The 22,769-nt window shown below is 41.2% G+C and overlaps 2 protein-coding genes across 14 annotated transcripts in view; one reads left to right on the top strand and one right to left on the bottom strand.

The window, feature by feature from the left end:
• Positions 1-22,769, bottom strand: part of slc11a2 (solute carrier family 11 member 2) — a 34,194-nt gene that overhangs the window by 10,348 nt on the left and 1,077 nt on the right. For 2 of the 12 annotated variants that reach the window (XM_058055860.1, XM_058055859.1), the window contains exons 3-5: positions 16,544-16,729; positions 3,135-3,218; positions 1,269-1,433 (exon numbers count right to left, since the gene is read on the bottom strand). In XM_058055860.1, the coding sequence (XP_057911843.1) occupies positions 1,269-1,362 (94 nt within the window). In that variant the 5' untranslated portion in view covers positions 1,363-1,433; positions 3,135-3,218; positions 16,544-16,729. Of the gene's footprint in view, positions 1-1,268; positions 1,434-3,134; positions 3,219-5,338; positions 5,524-16,543; positions 16,730-22,769 lie in introns of those variants that run through there. The other 10 variants (XM_058055863.1, XM_058055862.1, XM_058055858.1 and 7 more) reach the window with 9 other exon arrangements.
• Positions 5,949-22,396, top strand: LOC131106623 (serine/threonine-protein phosphatase 6 regulatory ankyrin repeat subunit C-like). Of its 2 annotated transcripts, XM_058055850.1 has the most exons (28): positions 5,949-6,112; positions 6,635-6,718; positions 6,797-6,875; positions 6,943-7,013; positions 7,091-7,291; positions 7,448-7,535; positions 8,020-8,162; positions 9,484-9,696; positions 9,765-9,843; positions 9,939-10,053; positions 11,345-11,427; positions 11,585-11,702; positions 12,900-12,968; positions 13,042-13,182; positions 13,254-13,304; positions 13,977-14,088; positions 14,178-14,249; positions 14,785-14,986; positions 15,076-15,163; positions 16,309-16,426; positions 16,518-16,737; positions 16,943-17,030; positions 17,122-17,205; positions 18,008-18,153; positions 18,996-19,078; positions 19,223-19,305; positions 19,416-19,507; positions 21,059-22,396. In XM_058055850.1, the coding sequence occupies exons 1-28, from the start codon at positions 6,086-6,088 to the stop codon at positions 21,298-21,300; spliced, it is 3,192 nt and encodes a 1,063-aa protein (XP_057911833.1). In that variant the 5' UTR covers positions 5,949-6,085; the 3' UTR covers positions 21,301-22,396. The 2 variants fall into 2 exon arrangements, 1 of the variants encoding a protein (XP_057911833.1); XR_009120104.1 differs by lacking the exon at positions 18,996-19,078 and having other exon boundaries at positions 21,059-21,116.

Below are 22,769 nucleotides of genomic sequence, written 5' to 3'. Positions count from 1 at the left end.
ACTTGCGGGCCACATTAATTTAACAAAATTGACGGGGGGGATTATGTAGTATTTTACACGTAACAGTCCATTTTTACACCTATATTTTTGCACATATTTTACATGTAAAAGTGTCATGCAATCTGCTATATGTGCACTTTGAAATCATTTATTTGATGTAAAGTGTGTTATAAATGTATTATTATTAGTTATAGTAATGTTATTATATTATTATTATTTTGTTAATAATAATATTACTACAATTGATATATTAATATTATTAACAACAATATTAATATAATAGTAGTATTATTATCATTATTGACAACATTATTATTATTATTATTATTTGTATTACTATTATTGTGCTTGTGCTCCTTTTTCCAGGAGTATTTTGTAATATTACTACCATTATTATATTAATATTATTAACAACAATATAATATAATAGTAGTATTATTATCATTATTGACAACATTATTATTATTATTATTATTATTATTATTACTATTATTGTGTATTTTGTAAACAACAGACCACATCAAATAACGAAATTGATAAAGCAGCTACTTCAACCATCAAAAAGTTGGCCCAAGCCACGATGCCAGGTTGTATGTTGAGTTTAAATAAAATACTTTGGAAAGAACAGGCGGGCCATATTGAAACACTTGGCGGGCCGGATGTGGCCCCCGGGCCGTAGTTTGCCCACCCCTGGGCTAAATGCTTCTGTTAACGTGACATGGATAGGCGGTATAATAATGTAACATAACAGTTATTCAGATAACTATAGCCTAAACCAGATAACTAGTTTACTTGTAATCTTCAGAATATGATTTTCTTTTTGTGGGCATTTGTGTTCCATCTTTCTGAGTTGTCTATATAAGTTGATGTTTACATTGTATATGTGCTGTTGTACAGGAGTGTACAGGGTGTAGTAGATACTGGCACACAAACCTAGAGTACGCTCTCACAGGACCAGACAAACCACGAAAAAAAAAAAAACTTATCGTCCGGAAAATACAGTAGTATTGAACCCCATTGCAATAAATTCATATTTAATGTCATTGCATTTGAAAGTGATTTCTTTCTGTTTGAATGCCAACTGGGTAACAACAATCACATATGCTTCACCAGATTGTTTTTATTAGAGAATAAAACAGGAAAGGTATGATTAACTACCTTCCCGAGAAGGGGTAAGTTAAAGCAAACATTTTTCTCTCAATATTGTAAAATAATACTGGGAAAAAAAAAGTCATGTTCTTCTGGTCTTATTTTATAATCGTACTTACTGAGTTCAGCCCATTCCTGCTTTCGTTCCTTCATATCTGCCTCATTGCTATTGCCAAAGTCCACTGTTCCCTGACCGACTGATGATGCCGCCATTATATGACTCTTCCTTTATCTGTTTTTTTTTTCTCTCCGTTTAAATGTCACAACATTCTGACATCAGGTTTCTAAAAAAATCAAACAGAAAGTGAGAGAAGTAATAACAAAGTAGCATGTGTCAATAATCCCTGTGCAAATAAAGCACTGACTGGACATGGATAAAATAAAAATAAAAGTAGATAATAAAATAAAGTAGTTCAGCGTTTCCTGGTGTTTTTGTACACTTCTGGTTTCAACTGGATGTGCGATATGGACACAGCCAGTATGGGATTTATTAGAGATGACGATGAGGAGGAGCACCGGAGCCTGGTGAGGGACTTTGTTGTCTAACAACCTGCAGCTGAACACCTCCAAAACTAAAAAAGGAGCTGGTCATCGACTTTGGGAGGAACACACCCAGTTCTAGACCGGTTCTGCTGGGAGCGAAGGAGGTGGAGGTTGTTCAGAACTACAAATACTTTGGGTTGCGTGCGGCTGGACAACAAGCTGGACTGGTCATGCAAGACGGGGAAATTGTGCAAAAAAGCTCAGAGCCGGATGTCGCCAAAGCAAAAGCAGACCTCTCCAGGCTGGAGAAGCTGATCAAGTGGGGCCAGCTCAGTGGTCGGGATGGAGCCGGACCCTCTGGCGACAGTGGCAGAGAGGAGGACTCTAAACGAGCTGCGGGTCATTCTGGACAATGCCAGCCACCCTCTGCACACAGTCACCAGAAGCCAGAGAAGCCTGGTTGAGCGAGAGGCTGCTCCTCCTCAAGTGCAGGACCAACAGACTGAAGATCTCCTTTTTTCCCCTGTGCCATCAACTCCTCATTGGGCGGGAGGAGGACGGAACAAACAGAACAGGCAGAGGGACTATAATAATACCATTCATTCATTCATTCATTTTCTACCGCTTTTCCTCACGAGGGTCGCGGGGGGTGCTGGAGCCTATCCCAGCTGTCTTTGGGCGTAAGGCGGGGTACACCCTAGACTGGTCGCCAGCCAATCACAGGGCACATATAGACAAACAACCATTCACACTCACATTCATACCTATGGACAATTTGGAGTCGCTAATTAACCTAGCATGTTTTTGGAATGTGGGAGGAAACCGGAGTACCCGGAGAAAACCCACGCATGCACGAGGAGAACATGCAAAGTCCACACAGAGATGCCCGAGGGTGGAATTGAACCCTGGTCTCCTAGCTGTGAGGTCTGTGCACCGTGCCGCCCCATAATAATACCATATATATATATATATATATATATATATATATATATATATATGTATGTATTATAATAGTATGTATGGCGTCGATGTAGTCTATATTTTTTAGTTTTTATATTTTATCTTCTATTCTTTTACACTTTATTCCATTTATTTATCTACTTTTATTAGTATTATTTATTCACTTTAAACAGTGCTATACATGAATCAGTGGAGATGCCAATTTCCCTGAGAGAATCCCAAATTATTGTGTCTGTAATGTATTGATACTTAGAAGATAATTTCCCTTGTATTAGGCTAAATTCCAAATGTCTCCTTTTTGTGGCCGAGATGTAGAAAGTTGACTTTTAGGTATTGAGAAACGTATCCTATTTTTGCATGGGATGTACAGTACTGGTACTTATTGTTTCGCATACCTGATGTAGTTACACATTACTATATATGTAAAATATTGTTTCAAGCCTTTGTGGCACCACACAGTTAAGCACTACTGCTTTAATGCTTAATGTGTGTGTGTGTGTGTGTAATGTGGTGCTCGTGTTTCTGTTGTTGTAATCGGTTACCTTGGACGAGGTCTCCATCCTGCTGTTCCTTCATCAGAGCAGGCTGAAGGATCCCTGGGAATTTGGGGGTTGGCTTTCAGCCTGCTAACAAAAGGAAAACACACAATCTGAGAAATAAACATTGGTACTGGTATTGTAGTGTTCTTTGGGACAAACTGGGAAAAAAACAGACACGCATGAACATGGCAATATAGTGAGGCCGGCAAAAGTACTGAGTTTATTTTCATTTATTGCGTGAAAAATCTTTATCTATTATCGTGGACTGTGGATTTGGTCCATAAGAAACATGTGTGCATTTCCCATTGGCAGAGCAAAGTAATTTCCTGGAAAAAAACAGACTCTGCAACAATATCTTCCCCTTTTTCTCCTTTCAATATAAAGCATGTGATTAGGAAAAAAAAGGGAACTGCTAAATGATGCCACCGTTTTTCTTCCCCTGCAATGCGCCCCTCCTCCCGTGTACTTTTGCTTGCCACGACTTATTCTTTGAACTCAGCAATTCAAGGATGAAATGCGTAACGTCATTGCAGGCAAAGTGCAAGACCTTGAAACACTTCTGAGCACATGACTGTGGGATCATAGAGACACGTCTCCCTCCAGTCCTCCCGGAAAATAGTCACTACCTCTCTCAAATCAACCATGAATGTTCACCATGACCATCTGCAAGCATGGTGTCTCATTGTCGTCAAAGAGGACAATTCTTAACACGTCTCAAATTCTTGTATTGATTAACAGGTGCTTTTTTTGCAGCGAGCACTCACGGCGTGTTCTGCACACGTTTGCAAAGGGATCAGACAAAAATTTGTGTGGAAAATGTGCAGTTGTGACAATGAGAGTCAAGATGGTCTCCTGAACACACCATGGTTGTAAAATATGTAACATCAACCATAAAACTGGAAAAAAAAGGATGTATTGCCATGTTAGAAAGTGGTATCTTTTCCTATCTTTTTAGTAGAATATTGCGATGCTAAATATGATAAAAACAGCAGCGTGTGCTAATGTGTTAAGCATGGAGTAGAAGTTATGTCGGACATTTTCCGTTAAAGTCCAACATGCACAAGTTTCCCGTGGTGGCACAGAATCGGGGATGTTTAATATGACTAAAGTTATCATGCATTTTCTATGCCGCTTATCCTCAGTAAGGTCGCAGATATGCTGGAGCCTATCCCAGCAATACTTAATAAAGAATAAGTATGCAACAAGTAAACGGTGAGATAAGCACCTTTATCTACCCTGGACAGCTTTTACAAATCACAAGTTCACATCTACGGCAACTCCCAAACGAACAAGTGGCGTCTAATGTTACAACAATACAGCCAACCGCCTTTCTTTTGAATGCCAACAAAGGAATCCAAGTGCAAACAGGAAAAAGGAAGAAAAAACAAATAAAATCAAGGAAACCATGACATTTAAGGGTTGCTTAACAAGGAGTTCTGAGTTAACGTAAAAAAAAATATGCACCACCCAAAAAAATAAAATAAGGCATTATACAGCATCGGTATCTGTTTAATGCCTAGTAAAAATACAACTATTACCATAAACATTTTATAACTAAAAACAATTTCCCCTTGGCAATGACTAAACCCAAAAGAGTTACTGCAACAAAAACATCAATCTCACCAATTGTTGTTTATGAGACTTCCATGATGTTATTTAAATTACTAAATTGAAAGGGGAATAACCGGTCAACCAAGGTGCATAAAAGACGCTCAGGCACAATACAGGCCAACACCTATACTACTGCATTATGCTACTTCCAGTACTAGTTCCAGCAGTACTTTGAAATGGCTTCAACGGCACACAATGTAAAAAGTTTGAATCCATATCTGACATTTAAGGTGGATTCACATGTTAATGTATTCACATGGTAACGATGACAGTACAGCGGTTAAATCAATACACCAAGAAGCTAATTCAGCGGTGCTGCTTCTGTTTTTATTAAAAGTTTTAACGAGGACGTCTGACTTTAAAACAAGTCTGACCTCTGTAGTCCTGATGCTGTGGCGTCAGCGACGTACAACATCGGCAAAGTAAGAAAACAACATTCCCGTATTGTTAAACGGTATTTACACCTGGCGATAAAAAAAAATACACGAACTAGCAAATTGACTAGCTAGTGTAAAACACACAAGCTAACATGTGCTATGTGTTAGCTTCCTGGACTATTACACCAACTTGACCCTTACCAAGTACAACAACCTTACCTTGTTACACTGTATTGACGACACGGTAATATTTCAACAATGAAGTCCGATATCCAACACAAACCATGAGGATAAATGTAATGTCCAAATGGAATTAGACGTTTGTATGTCTAAACTCAAGCACAAGCCGTGTCTTTTAGACGCATTCCATGGGAACTTTAAGTTTACGTCACTGCGCATGCTCATAACACTGGCACTGCTCTGATTGGTCAATGCGCGAACACTTCCTGTATAAATTCAAGGAACAGCAATTCCACGGTGGTTGTCACATACTATATTCCCGTGTTGGTACGGGAGGGGCAGGCAGAAGGAGCACAAAAGTTGATCTATGAAATCGGGGTCAACAGGTTCACTTATTGATATGAAATTATATTACACTTACGATATATAAAGTACACGTCCTTTAAATGTAGATAATGTCTTTATTTACTAAGTTATGGGAAAGTCCTATACACGGTTTCATTATATAATTGCAAACTGAACGATAACTAATAAAAAAGAATAATCGATACTGAGTCATATGTGTGAAAAAAGGATATACAGTAAAAAATGATAAATGTCAAGCACTAGTCATAATTATGCTGGCCCTTTAAATGTCATTTTACCGTCGAGCTTCTGTTCACGTTGTTGTGACGTCTCGCGAGACTTGACCAACACCACAAATTTCCTCGCTAACTAGCCACGGCTAACGAGTAACATGTACGCAACAACAGTGTGACAGAAGGAGCCTTCGGGAGAACTCTGGCAATGGAGTGTAGAAACATCGCGGACCAAGTAAGTTTATAATATTGTACAAAAATAAAAACGGACTGTTCCCTAACTTCAAAGGAGAGAAGCTATTCGGAGTACGACAGATACTAACTGGCTGGCTGACTTGACGACAAAGTTTGCAGACGGCACAAAGCTAAATTGTATTAAAATCATAATTCTATGGCGGCACAGCAGATTTAATAATGCATCTGTCTGTTATGCTAGGTGACGGTTTTTTCGGCGGTGAACTTGGAAGCACAAAAAACGCCCATACATTTAGATATTCATAAAATTCTATATTCAATCCGCACTTTCGTTATTTTCTGCCAGTCAAAAACAAACATGTCATACCTAGCAAACTTTAAAAAATAAATAAATACTATTTTACTAAAACAGAGGGCGTTGTATCCATGTATTGTTGTTTGTTGTCAGTGTATTATAATCGGCTTATTTTTCTGGTATGGAATGATTAATAACACCTTAATTAATAGCTACTTATAATTATGACGAAAGCCAATAGCCTTGCATGTAAAATTTGTCTTTCAGTGTCCATTGGTCCAGGCTATTTTCAGCCGAAATGCTGAAGAAGTGACGTTTTTGTTGAGCCATCAAGAAGATGTCAATTTGTTGGTAATAATATTATTACATTATAGTTTCTCATGATATGAAGTTCCAGCTTTTTTTAAGTAAGTTCATGTCCCCCCAAAGGACCACCAACAAAGCACGCCTCTTCACGCTGCTGCGTATTTGGGTGATGTTCATATTATGGAACTTCTTCTCACCGCGGGTAAGTGTTGGCATATTTAACTAAAAAAAAACAAACATAAAAGCAATTTTTTAAATCTTTTGAACAGGTGCCAATGTTAATGCTAAGGACCATGGCTTGCTGACACCTTTACATCGAGCAGCTGCATCCAGAAATGAAGTATACTCCTCTTTTATTAGGGACGCTTGACTGTATCGTTTCACTTTAATTTTTTAAAAATTATATATTTTACTCAGAGGGCTGTGGAGCTGCTCCTAAAGCACAGCGCGGAGATCAACGCACAAGACAAATTCTTGCAAACACCATTACACATGGCGGCGGCAAACTGGGCTGTCGGCTGTGCTGAATCGCTGATACGTGTTGCGTGCGGCCTGGATGTTTACGACCGGTCGGGAAGAACACCCTTGCATCACGCGGCACACAGTGGACACGGCGAGGTACACTGTCATCTCTGATGTATGCTTAGTGGTTGTATTATTATAACAGCTGTATTATTGTTTGTGCTATTGGACAGTATTCTCTCTTTAATGGTACCCTTTTTGCTACAGCTACTGTATAACGAGGGTGCTCAGTAAGTGTTTTTCCTCCTGCAGATGGTGAACCTGCTTCTCAGCAAAGGCGCCAACGTGAGCACCAAAGACAAAAAAGAAAGGCAGCCGATACACTGGGCTGCATATCTTGGTAAGAACTTGTGCTATAATTTTTTTTTGTATGAAATAATTAGTGATTAATTAGCGGAACGGCAATCCGCAGCATCTGCACACTCGAAGCTGCCATAAAGTTGTGGAAACTTCCCTGCGACCCTTTAAACACAAAGGTTACTGTAGTCCCGGCAACTAAAAATAAATCGTGCGTGGTACAATTTGCGCCCGGAGGGGTGTAGGGGTTGTGTACTCCTGGCAATAACGTGATCACAAGTCAACGGCTCTTTTTGTGTGTGTTAACACACGAGTATTAACAGAGATCTGGTAGGATCACGGCTGTTTGTATATCACATTCTCACTCAAGACACAAATAGAGCTAACGGCAGGCAGCTATTGCCTAGGAATTCGAATAAGACTAGCACGTACAGTAATGCTAGCCTGTGAAATGGGGCGTGTTGTGTTGTGATGTGTGTGCATGGCAGATGTTTGTAGTGAACCTCGTTTTTTTTTTTTTTTTCTAGGACATTTGGACGTTGTGAAGATGCTGGTGTCTCACAGTGCAGATGTAACATGCAAAGACAAACGTGGCTACACTCCTCTCCATGCTGCAGCCATCAGTGGACATTTCGATGTGGTCAAATATCTGTTGAGACTGGGAGTGGAGGTAAAGTGTCGTTTTTTTTTTTCCTAATTTGGGCTGCACGGTAACCGAGTGGTTAGCTCGCAGACCTCGCAGCTAGGAGACCAGGGTTCGATTCCACCCTCGGGCATCTCTGTGTGGAGTTTGCATGTTCTCCCCGTGCATATATGTATGGCTTTTTTTCTGGGTACTATGGACACCACAAGATGTGAAGTTTTGATTTAATTTAGTTTTATTTAGTTATGTATATGTATAAGAGTTATCCTTATTAAAATGATTAAAACACTGTACAGTTAATAAATATTAACTAAATATTAATAAATATTAACGTGCATGCGTGGGTTTTCTCCGGGTACTCCGGTTTCCTCCCACATTCCAAAAACATGCTAGGTTAATTAGCGACTCCAAATTGTCCATAGGTATGAATGTGAGTGTGAATGGTTGTTTGTCTATATGTGCCCTGTGATTGGCTGGCCACCAGTCCAGGGTGTACCCCGCCTCTCGCCCGAAGACAGCTGGGATAGGCTCCAGCATCCCCCGTGACCCTCGTGAAGATAAGCGGTGGAAAATGAATGAATGGGCTGCACGGTAACCAAGTGGTTAGCTCGCAGGCCACGCAGCTAGGATACCCGGGTTCAATTCCCCTCTTGAGTTTGCATGTTCTCCCCGTGCATGCGTGGGTTTCCTCCCACATGCCAAAAACATGCTAGGTTAATTAGCGACTCCAAATTGTCCATAGGTATGAATGTGAGTGTGAATGGTTGTTTGTCTATATGTGCCCTGTGATTGGCCGGCGACCAGTCCAGGGTGTACTCCGCCTCTCACTCAAAGACAGCTGGGATAGGCTCCAGCACGCCCGCAAACCTGGTGAGGATAAGCGGTACAAAATGAATGAATGTTGTAATTTGGAAACTATGGTATTTTTCTCCATTAGAAATATTCTTTAACAGTGAAAGTGGTGCTAGGTTTAAATAATGCATGCAATTGTCAAATAACATTCTTGTTTTACAGGTGTAAAAAGAAGTGACTACACTAAGCAGATGTGTCTTAGGCATCTGTTGTTCAAAAAAACGTGCTTGTTATGAAAGTGTAAAAAGAAGGTAACCACTGTAAAACTTTCATGCTCTTCCACTTGCTTTAACTTGAATAAAAAGTATAGTAAAGCTGGAGTTTTACTGCTTTTAATGCAAATCGGTATTTCGGGTGTATTTTCTTCTTTTCCATTCTTCTCTTTACACCCTTTGTTGAGGCTTGGTGTTTTTGGAATATGGCTCTACATTGCCTGAATTGAGCTCCTGTTAGGTCATGTGACCGTGTTTTTTCCCCCCCATCTTCTCCCTCCCAGGCCGATGAAGCCAACGTGCATGGCAACACGGCGCTCCACATGGCCTGCCACACGGGCCAAGACACAGTTGCCACCGAGCTGGTCAACTGCGGCGCTAACATCAACCAGCCCAACCACCGAAGCAGCACCCCGCTGCATCTGGCTGCCGCCTCCTCCACGGGGGTGCTGTGTGTCGAGCTGCTCATAAACAATGGCGCCGACGTCAACATGCAGGTAAGCGCAAAATCGGAATCGGATCTTGAAGTCGCGGCGTCTGACTCTTTGAATAACTTCCTCTCCAGAATAAAGATGGGAAGATCCCTTTACATATGGCCGCCATGCACGGACGCTTCACAGGCTCCCAGATCCTTATACAAAATGGTAACAAATGTTTACGTACACGCACTTTAACCTCTTTTACATAACTTTAGACTGGTCACTGAAATTATGATGATGTGCCACTTTTTTTCACCCAGGAAGTGAAATCGACTGTGTTGACATATTTGGGAACACTCCTCTTCATGTGGCCGCCCGATACGGTCAGGAGTTGCTGATCAGCACTCTGCTTACTAACGGTGCTGACAAAGCCAGGCGAGTCACAATACACCATTCATTATGGACACCCGGGCTGCACGGCGGTCGTGTGGTTAGCGCGCAGACCTCACGGCTTGGTGACGCGGGTTCAATTTCCACCCTCGGCCGTCTCTGTGTGGAGAGTTTGCATGTTCTCCCCGTGCATGCGTGGGTTTTTTTTTCCGGGTACTCCGGTTTTTCCTCCCACATTCCAAAAAAAACATGCTAGGTTAATTAGCAACTCCAAATTGTCCATAGGTATGAATGTGAGTGTGAATGGTTGTTTGTCTATATGTGCCCTGTGATCGGCTGGCCACCAGTCCAGGGTGTAGAAGACAGCTGGGATAGGCTCCAGCACCCCTTGCGACACTCGTGAGGAAAAAGCGGTAGAAAATGAATGAATGAATAATGTTAGCTGCATCCGCTACACTATGGACCAACCCCAGTCAAGGGCATTACTGTCAAACTATTAACTTTATATACGTATAAAGATATATATATATCTATATATTTATTATATATAACAACCATTTAATAGGCGACGTGCAGACAGATTCCCAGCAAGCCATCCTCCACTGGAGAATGATAATTCACTTAGAAGTGAATACATTGGGGAGCAAAAGAGCTTCCAAAAACATGCTAGGTTAATTAGCGACTCCAAATTGTCCATAGGTATGAATGTGAGTGTGAATGGTTGTTTGTCTATATGTGCCCTGTGATTGGCTGGCCACCAGACAGCTGGGATAGATCCAGCACCCCTCCACCCGACACTCGTGAGGATTAGCAGTAGAAAATGAAGAATGAAATGAAAGAGTGAAAGAATGAATGAATGAATGAATTCTGGACACTCTTGTGATAAAGTACTGTAAATCCTTCATTCGTTCATTTTCTACCGCTTTACCTCACGAGGGTCGCTGGGGTGCTGGAGCCTATCCCAGCTGTCTTCTACACCCTGGACTGGTGGCCAGCCAATCACAGGGCACATATAGACAAACAACCATTCACACTCACATTCATACCTATGGACAATTTGGAGTCGCTAATTAACCTAGCATGTTTTTTTTTTTTTTTTGGAGTACTGTAAATACAAAATCCAAATCTCAGTTCTATGACTATAACATAGATTGTAGCCCCTTTTCTGTTCCCACATGACTGAGCCCTAAGCTAGGTCCCTAAAAAGCATAGTTTGATGAATTTGATGTGAAAGAACACCATATTTTCTTCCTTTTTTGCATGTTTGTAATTCAATTATTTGTCTTAGTAAGACTTTTATGGTATAAAGGTTTTGTACTATGTTCTGTACTTTTAGACAGGGGATTCATGGGATGCTTCCGCTACACTTGGCTGCACTGTACGGCTTTCCAGACTGCTGTCGCAAATTGCTCTCGAATGGTGAGGATCTCCCTTCATGGACTATAAGTCTCTGATTTATAGATCTGCACTAAAATGAAAGCCTTTGGCGTCCCCACACACACACGCACACACACCCCACTTTGTATACATTACATGACAGCGCTTTTTAAAAATATCTGGCATGTGTGTCATACAGGCCAGTATTACAACATCATGCAGTCTCCGACAAGTTGCCAGATGCTGTCTTTTGGGTTTGATATCAACACGCAGGATGACTTTGGGAGGACATGTCTACATGCCGTTGCCTCTGGAGGGTAAACACACACATATACTTTATTGTACAGTAAACGTCGGATATATCGGACTCGGATATATCGGAAATTCGCTCACAACGGACAGATAAAAAAGAACCGATTATTCTGTAATGCATTTCCAATAAAAATTCATTGCATATATCGGATTTTTTATAACAGATTTCGCCTATTTCGGACAAAATCTCCAGTCCCGTTCCAATGCATTTCCATGAAATTTCCCTGGCATATATCGGATGGCCGCATCGTTATGCTAATCTTGTTGATGTCACTGGCTATTGTCTTTCTCCTGGCTCCAGATTTAGGACAAATATAAAAGTGAGTGACGTCAATAATACTAGCACAGCAGTGAATGAGATCTTAACGTCACTATTGGAAATAACGTAGGCCTGACGGGCGTAACAGGGCCTAGCTTAATTAACAATTTGTTATGCTCAGAGTCCAATAAAGTTCAATTCTCATTACCTTACGTCTCTTTTCATTGCCCAGTCCAGGTACATTGGAAACATAGTCAAGGAAGTGCCTTTTTATAACGGATAAAATCCGATTTACGCATATACCAGATATAAATCCGATATATGCGTAAATCGGATTTTATTCTTGGTACTTAAACCAAGAAAATTAATGCAATACATTACTATACATTGATACTTTGTCATAGTACAGTAAACCTCGGATATATCGGACTCGGATATATCGGAAATTCGCTCACAATGGACAGATAAAAAAGAACCGATTTTTCTGTAATGCATTTCCAATAAAAATTCATTGCATATATCGGATTTTTTATAACGGATTTCGCCTATTTCGAACAAAATCTCCAGTCCCGTTCCAATGCATTTCCATTAAATTTCCCTCGCATATATCGGATGGCCGCATCGTGGCGCTCCGATTCGCCGAATCGTGACAGGCCGCTATACGACGTCATTTGCAGCGTTTGCAGCGTTGCCTGCGCGTCCAGGTACATTGGAAACATAGTCAAGGAAGTGCCTTTTTATAACGGATAAAATCCCATTTACGCATATACCGGATATAAATCCGATATATGCGTAAAACGGACACTTTCCGGAATACGCATATAACGGATTTCGCTTATATCGGACAAAACCAGTGGGAACAATTGAATCCGATATATCCGAGGTTTACTGTATTATCATATTTGCGGTTCCAAATGAACATATGTCTTGTTCTTTTGGGCAGAAACGTTGACTGTCTCAACCTACTGATAAGCAGCGGCGCTGAACTGGATATGAAGGATCATTTGGGAAGGTAAGCAAAAATAAAATGGAACGGTGCGTCCTTGTGGATTGGTTCTGGATCCGTATCCTGTTGTGGTTTCTAGGTCTCCTTTGCACTACGCCGCAGCCAACGGGAACAGCCAGTGTACAGTCACGCTGGTGAGAAGCGGCTCCGAGGTCAACGAGTTAGACCTGATGGGCTGCAGTCCTCTGCACTACGCCGCTGCTTCACACACATTCGTTGGGTGAGACGATGACGAGGACCGTCACGCGAGTTCACATTTAAAAGCGTCCGTTTTTTTTTTGTTATACGCAGAGGGGAGCCGAGCGCCGATTGCAATGTGGAAAAGGAACAAGAAGCTTCTCTGTACGTCACACGTTTATCACGGGAACTTTTTGGTAGACGCTGCCTTAGTTTGTTTACCTTATGTAGCTACAGTAGATGTATGATAAACAGCACTTCTATACAACTGTTAAGTACAGTAAACCTCGGATATATCGGATTCAGTTGTTCCCACTGGTTTTGTCCGATATAAGCGAAATCCGTTATATGCGTATACCGGAAAATGTCCGTTTTACGCATATATCGGATTTATATCCGGTATATGCGTAAATGGGATTTTATCCGTTATAAAAAGGCACTTCCTTGAGTATGTTTCCAATGTACCTGGACGCGCAGGCAACGCTGCAAACGCTGCAAATGACGTCGTATAGCGGCCTGTCACGATTCGGCGAATCGGAGCGCCACGATGCGGCCATCCGATATATGCGAGAAAAAATTAAATGGAAATGCATTGGAACGGGACTGGAGATTTTGTCCGAAATAGGCGAAATCCGTTATAAAAAATCCGATATATGCAATGAATTTTTATTGGAAATGCATTACAGAAAAATCGGTTCTTTTTTATCTGTCCGTTGTGAGCGAATTTCCGATATATCCGAGTCCGATATATCCGAGGTTTACTGTAAATCATTTCAGTGGGTGGGTGAAGTTATCTCTTAAAAGCAGGTGAGGCTCCTGATGTTCCTTTGTATGCAGATGTTTGGACTACCTGCTGGACAGCGGTGGAAACCCAACTGTAAAGAATACTAAAGGTTATAGTGCCGTCCACTATGCGGCAGCTTACGGCAACAGGCAGCATCTGGAACTGGTCAGTAGGACTTTTTCATTTCAGGATATAATTTCTATTCTGCCTATTAATAATCACATTTTGTTACTTTTTTTTTTTTTTTTTTTTAGCTCCTGGAGATTTCTTTCAACTGTTTAGAAGAGGCTGAAAGTAATGTTCCAGTTAGTCCTTTGCACTTAGCTGTGAGTAGTTCAAAGACATCATGTGTTATTAATAGGGATGTCCGATATTGTTTTTTTTTTTTTTTTTTTTTTTTCCGATATCCAATATAATGGTATTGTTCAGCTCTCAATTTCCGATTCCGGCATATCTCCTGTCATGGAATTAACACTTATAAACATGTCAAACTAATGGAAACGGCATTAGCGATTAGCTTCTCCACGTGGCAGTAAACATCTCGCATAAGCAAAGCACTGCATCTGCCTGCCGCTTAATATACGTATGAAGTAATTAATTAATACTTCTCAGTATTTGGCCCATAATAAACCAGTCTTCAACACTTGCCACATCCAATATGGCCGCAATGTTGACACACCGCTAAGCGCTCAATGTGACGTCTACCTTGCTCATTGTTAGCGGTGTTTTGAGTTCCTGCCACCCAGAATCATATTACCATAATTATGGTAATATTATCGGACATCCCTGGTTATTACCCTCCTGGGATGATGATGATGATGATGATGATGATTCTTACAAAGGATGTGAAACGTTTGACAGGCATATTACGGTCACTGCGAGGCTCTACGCCTGCTGTGTGAGACGTTAGTGAGTTTGGACGTACGAGATATTGAAGGTCGAACAGCACTCCACCTTGCCGCTCAGAGAGGCTTCACGTCGTGCGTGGAGGTGCTGCTGGACCATCAGGCTTCCTGCGTCCTGAAGGATTACAAAGAAAAGAGAACAGCCGTGCATGCTGCAGGTGAGCGCTAAACACGAAGAGGGTCGTGTTTAGGGCGAACTGGTACCGCCATATTGATTTAGTCTTGACCTGTTTGTATTCACGTGCAGCTTCCGAGGGCCACATGGATTGTCTGCTTTTGCTGGTCAATAGAGAACAAAGCGCTGACATCATCGACAGCCCAGACACACTTGGACAGTAAGCAGCTACTTTTTCATTTTCTTATTTATAATTCATACTGTACAAGACTTTATATTCAGGTAATATGTTTTTTTTTTCATTCATTCATTTTCTACTGCTTTTCCTCACGAGTGTCGCGAGGGGTGCTGGAGCCTATCCCAGCTGTCTTCTACACCCTGGACTGGTGGCCAGCCAATCACAGGGCACATATAGACAAACAACCATTCACACTCACATTCATACCTATGGACAATTTGGAGTCGCTAATTAACCTAGCATGTTTTTGGAATGTGGGAGGAAACCGGAGTACCTGGGAAAAAAACCCCACAAATGCACGGGGAGAACATGCAAACTCCACACAGAGATGTGGAATCGAACTTCCTAGCTGTATCCTAGCTGTGTGGCCTGCACACCAACCACTTTTCTACCGTGCAGCTGAATAAAAATGCAGTTTTTAAATGAAACCTATTATTATTCATTCATTCATTTTCTACCACTTATCCTCACGAGGGTTGCGGGGGTGCTGGAGCCTATCCCAGCTGTCTTCTACACCCTAGACTGGTGGCCAGCCAATCACAGGGCACATATAGACAAACAACCATTCACACTCACATTCATACCTATGGACAATTTGGAGTCGCTAATTAACCTAGCATGTTTTTGGAATGTGGGAGGAAACCGGAGTACCCGGAGAAAACCCACGCATGCACGGGGAGAACATGCAAACTCCACACAGACGCCTAATATTTATTAACTGTACAGTGTTTTAATCATTTTAAAAAGCATAACTCTTATACATATACATAACTAAATAAAACTAAACTAAATCAAAACTTCATATCTTGTGGTGTCCATAGTACCCGGAAAAAAAGCCATGCATGCACGGGGAGAACATGCAAACTCTACATAGAGATGGCGGAGGGTGGGATTGAACTCGGGTCTCCTAGCTGTGAGGTCTGCGTGCTAACCACTTGACCACCGTGCAGCCCTATTTGTTTTCATGATCAGGAAAAATGACTGCATTTTCATGCTGATATCGGGCCAGTAATTATTTGTCATCCCTAATAACAGTAATGTATTCCCTCGGAAACTGTTACTACATGATGTGTACCGGAAACACAATCGGTTCTACACATGTGCATTGTTGTTTTTTTTTTTTGCAGGACAGCTCTCATGTTGGCGGCTTTGGGCTGTCACACCGATTGTGTGCACATCCTGTTGGAAAAAGGAGCAAAACCAGACACTGGCGACAAAAAGGGCTTCACTGCATTACATCGAGCTGTACGTGTGAAGTATCGATTGAGTTTGACTCCTTATGTCATTGCCGCTATTTAAATCATCCATGCCCCCAACCCCCCCCACCCCCGTGCAGGCTATGCTGGGCAGTGACGACTGTACCTCAGCTTTGTTGGAGCACGGCGCCTCTGCTCTGTGTCGAGACTCTCGGGGAAGGACGGCGTTGCACCTCGCCGCATCCCGTGGCCACACACAGCTACTGCACACTCTGCTGCAGGCCGCACACAAGGCAGACCCTTTGGACTTCATGTTGGATTACAGAGGCTACACGCCCACCCACTGGGCTGCCTACCATGGTGAGACAACGGGAATTTGCATGTGATAATGTATAACTAAAAACTGTGGTTCACCGTCAAATAGAACATGACTGAATATCCTTACAGAAAGGTTGAAAATACATATTTCTATCTCTTAGCTACACGATATTGTCATGCAGAAGAAGAAAAAATTCCACAGAAAATAATATAAAAGTAGTCATTTGTCCATTTGTGTCTTATCCAGGGCATGAAGAATGTTTACGCATTTTACTTGAAAACAAACTTTTTAGCAACCAGGAAGGAAATTCCTTCAACCCGCTGCACTGTGCACTGTAAGTAGCAGTTTTTTGTTTTTTTTTTCCCAATCCATGATTGATACAAGGAATGTGCCGTACTTCTTAACAATATTTGTTACGTGTGCAGGATTAAAGGACACGATGTCGCTGCTGGACTTCTAGTAAAGACGATTGGCCCTCACATAGTTGGAATTAGTGACGTCAAAGGAAGGCGAGTTCTACTACTTTTTTTTTCTTTCGCTTCACGGGCAATACTGTGTTTAATGGTATTTATGGTAATGGTTTAATTTCATTTGAACATGCATCAGATTACAATTGAATGCATCACATAATCAGTTCACAGTTCCACATGTCCAAAAGGAGTAGGAAGAAGCAAAGCTTATTAAATCCTACCCCTCCGTCTGGTACTTTTACAATCAGTAACTGTTACATTTGTTCACTTCCTGCTTTCCTAATGTAATTTAATTTTTAAAACTGTTTAATTTTTTTTAATTAATTTAATTTAATTTTTAAAAAAATTGTAATTTAATTTTTAAAAAAATTGTAATTTAATTTTTAAAAAATTGTAATTTATTTAAAAAAAAAATTGTAATTTAATTTTTAAAAAATTGTAATTTAATTTTTAAAAAATTGTAATTTAATTTTTGTCACGTACCAAAGTACAAGGTGATATGAGCATCCAATGCCATAATGTGTACCATAGTAAGTGTCAATATAGTGATATATATAGCACATCATGACTGGTTCAAGACTCTTCATCCTTGTATTTAGCAAACATCAACTGCTTGTATTGGCTCATCGTTGTGCATTGTTTGATTTCCTTACTCAATCCATTCCATAGTTTGATTCCACATACTGAAATGCTATGGCTTTTTAACGTAGTCCTACGTTGGTAATAAACATGTTTATGACTTAATGCATGTACTAGTATATACTTGGTACTCACAATACCGTAATTGTTTTCCCCTATTTGGATATTAAGTGTGTTGTTTTTGTTGTATGACCGACTGCAGGACGCCGCTGCATGCGGCTGCCTACTCGGGAAATGTTCCAGGCCTTCAACTGGCCCTGACCAACGGAGCAGAGGTCAACGGCGTGGACCGGAGTGGTTGCTCTGCTCTGATGATTGCCGCCGACTGTGGACATACCGTCGCTGTCGGTAGGTGAATTGTCATTATTAAACCCACGGTGGTCGAGTGGTTAGCGCGCAGACCTCACAGCTAGGACACCAGGGTTCAATTCCACGATCGGCCATCTCTGTGTGGAGTTTGCATGTTCTCCCCGTGCATGCGTGGGTTTTCTCCGGGTATTCTGGTTTCCTCCCACATTCCAAAAACATGCTAGGTTAATTAGCGACTCCAAATTGTCCATAGGTATGAATGTGAGTGTGAATGGTTGTTTGCCTATATGTGCCTTGTGATTGGCTGGCCACCAGTCCAGGGTGTACCCCGCCTTACGCCCGAAGACAGCTGGGATAGGCTCCAGCACCCCCCCCCCCCCCCCCGCGACCCTCGTGAGGAAAAGCGGTAGAAAATGAATGAATGAATGAAACCCACGGTGGTCGAGTGGTTAGCGCGCAGACCTCACAGCTAGGAGACCAGGGTTCAATTCCACCCTCGGCCATCTCTGTGTGGAGTTTGTATGTTCTCCCCGTGCATGCGTGGGTTTTCTCCGGGTACTCCGGTTTCCTCCCACATTCCAAAAACATGCTAGGTTAATTAGCGACTCCAAATTGTCCATAGGTATGAATGTGAGTGTGAATGGTTGTTTGTCTATATGTGCCCTGTGATTGGCTGGCCAATGACTGAATGAAAGACCCTTATGTCAACATCGTCTTCGCCGTTTTGCTTCAAAGTCTGACAGGTTCAAACATTGCGATGATAATTATACCGCCCTTTTTTTTTTGCATGCTTAAGTCCTCACCATAATTATTGTGAATAATATTCATGCCACGAGACACCAAGTCACGTTGGAAAGTGTCTTTTTGTTTATGCATTTCAGAATTTTTGCTGCACAAGGCCAAGCCAGACCTGACCCTCGTGGATGTCAATAATAACACAGCCCTTCACTTAGCCTGCATTAAGGTCACACGCAAAAATACACACATGCATGTGTTACATATTTGGCACTCACAATAACATACGCATGTTTGGATCAACAATTTACACGTGTAATAATGTTTCATCACACGTACGGTATCTGACGCCTCAATCTGATTGGTTCCGCAGGGTCAGGAGATGTGCGCCTTACTGCTTCTCGGAGAAATCAATGATCCCTCACTCATAAATGCGACAAATAATGCGCTTCAAATGTGAGTTGGCTGCTTTTTCTGCATAATGTTCATCACTGATGATGATGATGATGATGATGCATTTGAGGTCAGCGGTACAGTCTATAAGTCTCTTATCCTCTTTTACCGAGGCCCCTTCACATCGCGGCGAGGAAAGGTCTGGCGACTGTTGTGCAGGTTTTACTCAGCAGAGGTGCGGCGGTCATGGCGGTGGATGGCGAAGGTGAGCACTGCTAGCAGGAACGCTGGGACAAAATGTCTTTGTACGACGGGGGCCCTTGATGGTAGTGTCACCTACGAGTTCGTTATTTACGCGGCCTTGCAGGCGTGACTGAAATTTTAACTCGAAAAAAAACGAATTTGAGTAATTGAATGTATGTTGCAAGACCTGCTAGAGCGCTAAACCGAAAACACCACCGCTTCTATTCCAGCAGTGCCAATTATTTTCTAACGTCTATTACCCCAGGGGTCTCAAACTTGCGGCCCGCGGGCCAAATGCAGCCCGCGAGACGCTAGTTTGAGGCCCCCACCTTGATTCCAAAGTTTAATGTTGAAATGACAGCTTAAAGCCGTGTGCACGCCGGACACAATTAACATGATTTTTGCCCCGCCCATACTGTTACCCTACCTTGTTTTGCTTTGGATTAGCAATGAAGCTAAAGGCTTATGACGCCGGGTACAAATAAATGCAGGAAAATGATTTGGAATTAAATGGAAAAAATACACGTCAAGATAAAGCATCTCATCAAACATGTTAAAGTTACGACGCTGCTCCCAGATGGAACTGAGTACGATGCTAACTTGCTAATTGGGTCAAATTATTAGGTTTCATTGTTAAAGGTTAAATAACTGTTAATACTGTACATTTGAATCTGAAAAAAAATAATTTCTCTACCAACTGTATGTGGTTTCTTACGTTTTTATTATTTGCTGTTTTATTGTTATTTCTTATTTATTACTGATTGATTGATTTATTGTCTTTATTCTTAATTTGTTTATTTATTTTTTATCTTGTTTTGTGTATAGAAAAATAAAAATTAAGATATTTGAGAACAGTGGAATGTTTTATCAGATATTTTGGTGTGGAAAACCGGAACCAAAGTACTGAAAAAGTGTAGGGTATAGCAGAAGCAAGTTTTTTTTATTGATTTTTTTCCAGTTTTTAATACAGTATACCTCGGATATATCGGATTCAATTGTTCCCACTGGTTTTATCCGATATAAGCGAAATCCGTTACATGCGTATACCGGAAAATGTCCGTTTTACGCATATATCGGATTTATATCCGGTATATGCGTAAATCGGATTTTATCCGTTATAAAAAGGCACTTCCTTGACTATGTTTCCAATGTACCTGGACGCGCAGGCAACGCTGCAAACGCTGCAAATGACGTCGTATAGCGGCCTGTCACGATTCGGCGAATCGGAGCGCCACGATGCGGCCATCCGATATATGCGAGGGAAATTTAATGGAAATGCATTGGAACGGGACTGGAGATTTTGTCCGAAATAGGCGAAATCCGTTATAAAAAACCCGATATATGCAATGAATTTTTATTGGAAATGCATTACAGAAAAATCGGTTCTTTTTTATCTGTCCGTTGTGAGCGAATTTCCGATATATCCGAGTCCGATATATCCGAGGTTTACTATAAATGCGTTTTGGGTTTTTTTTTTTTAAAAAACCTGATGCGGCCCGGCTTCACCCAGAACCTAGCTCCGGTGGCCCCCCAAGGTAAATTGAGTTTGAGACCCCTGTGTTACCCTCTACAGGCCACACTCCAGCACTGGCCTGCGCCCCCAACAAGAAAGTGGCAGACTGCCTGGCCCTGATCCTTTCCACCATGAAGCCTTTTCCCCTGCGGGAGTCCAACAACGCCACGGCGTCCTGCTTCAACCCGACTTTGAAGAACTGCGGCATGGCCGCCAACTGCGGGTCCAATGGGAGCCTGTGCCACGTCTACGCCAAGGGCCGGTCGGGCACCGTGGGCTTGCACGGGTGTCTGACTGAGTGAGCGGGTGTAGCATTTCTGTATTCATCGACATTATCCAGCCTATGCTTTGTCAACCTTATTAATAACTGCGTATGTAAGTCTTACACATGACTAATATTAGACCTCTCGGCACTTTTGCTTTAGTTGAATGAAGTTATTACACAAATTTGTTACTTTTTGTCGCTCTTCATGTAACCTGCAAACACATTACTCTCAGCTGCTATAAGCCAAAATGCTTGAAAGATTTTTGTGTGGTATATGTGTGTGTGTGTGTGTGCAGGAGCGTAGTGTTTCTTTATCTACTTTTTAGCGCATTTTATCCCTTATGCAATTAAGATACCCTTTCCAGGGTGTAGCAGACACTAAACTGATAAAGATTTATGCTTATTTGTGTCATGTCAATATCCTCATGGCTATATTTTAGCTTTTTTTTTTTAATTCTAAATGAAGGAACAACCTCACGTGTGTATATATGCTGTGGTGCATTCACAATAACAGCATAATAAAAGATGGCTTTGTTTGTTTAGCTATAGTATTACAGTAAGAAAGCCTGAAAATAGAACAAAGGAAGTCACATAGAATATAGAAATCTATTTATGTTTACATGTCAGATGGAACTGTTTTTAATTCACAAGGGCCTACTTCGCTTGATGACATGTTTTCAAATGAAAGTTACTTTTCCAAAGCCACAAACAATTAAATGAGCACAGTAATACCTAAAATCAAGCATGTTTTCTTTTATGGTTTGAAATTTGTAAGCCGACCCATTCTGTGGCCTTGGCATTTTTTTAAACAATATCTTAAAATGGCTTTAACTTATTTGCACTCTTTTTGTCACGGTTGTGTACATTTTTACAGCATCATGCAACCTTTTAAATTTGGCTTATATATTATTGAAATCTTCTCATTCTGAGCATTTTTTTTTTAATTGGGCTAAAAATGATTACAGGTATGTAAAAATGCTAGATACTGTAATATTGACTGTATCATGAAGTGTGGAAGCTGTAATGTGAACAAATGTGTCTTCCGTACAGTCTATTGACATTTCAGGGTATACCAACTTGAATACTGTGGGGGTTAACTTGAAAAAATTAAAAACACTAATTTGTGATGCTTATGTGTTGTATTTGTTTTTCGTTTTTACTTAAAAATATCCTTTGATGTGTTACTCCGGGGTACTGATTTAATATACAGATACTGTGAGGTTATTATTAAGGTTTTATTTTGTTTTTTTTTCTCACTTTTTTGACCTATAAATGTTAAATGACGCCAACGTTTCAGATAATGAGGTTTTCACATTTGGTAGTGAGCCCTGAAAGAAGTTTGGGATCACTCAAAATGCACCGTTTCAGAAGGTGTGGTAAAACTGCTTCTTTGTGATGTCACAGAAGAGCAGGCCTTCCTTATATGGGCATGGCTGTAAGCCAGATAAGCTCACTGCTCCTCCGTTTACTTGCTAGCAATGGCTCGTACATGATACAAGTTGATCA

Source organism: Doryrhamphus excisus, chromosome 18 (assembly GCF_030265055.1).
Source record: "Doryrhamphus excisus isolate RoL2022-K1 chromosome 18, RoL_Dexc_1.0, whole genome shotgun sequence".
Taxonomy (NCBI): domain Eukaryota; kingdom Metazoa; phylum Chordata; class Actinopteri; order Syngnathiformes; family Syngnathidae; genus Doryrhamphus; species Doryrhamphus excisus.
This window is presented reverse-complemented; position numbering and strand designations above follow the sequence as displayed.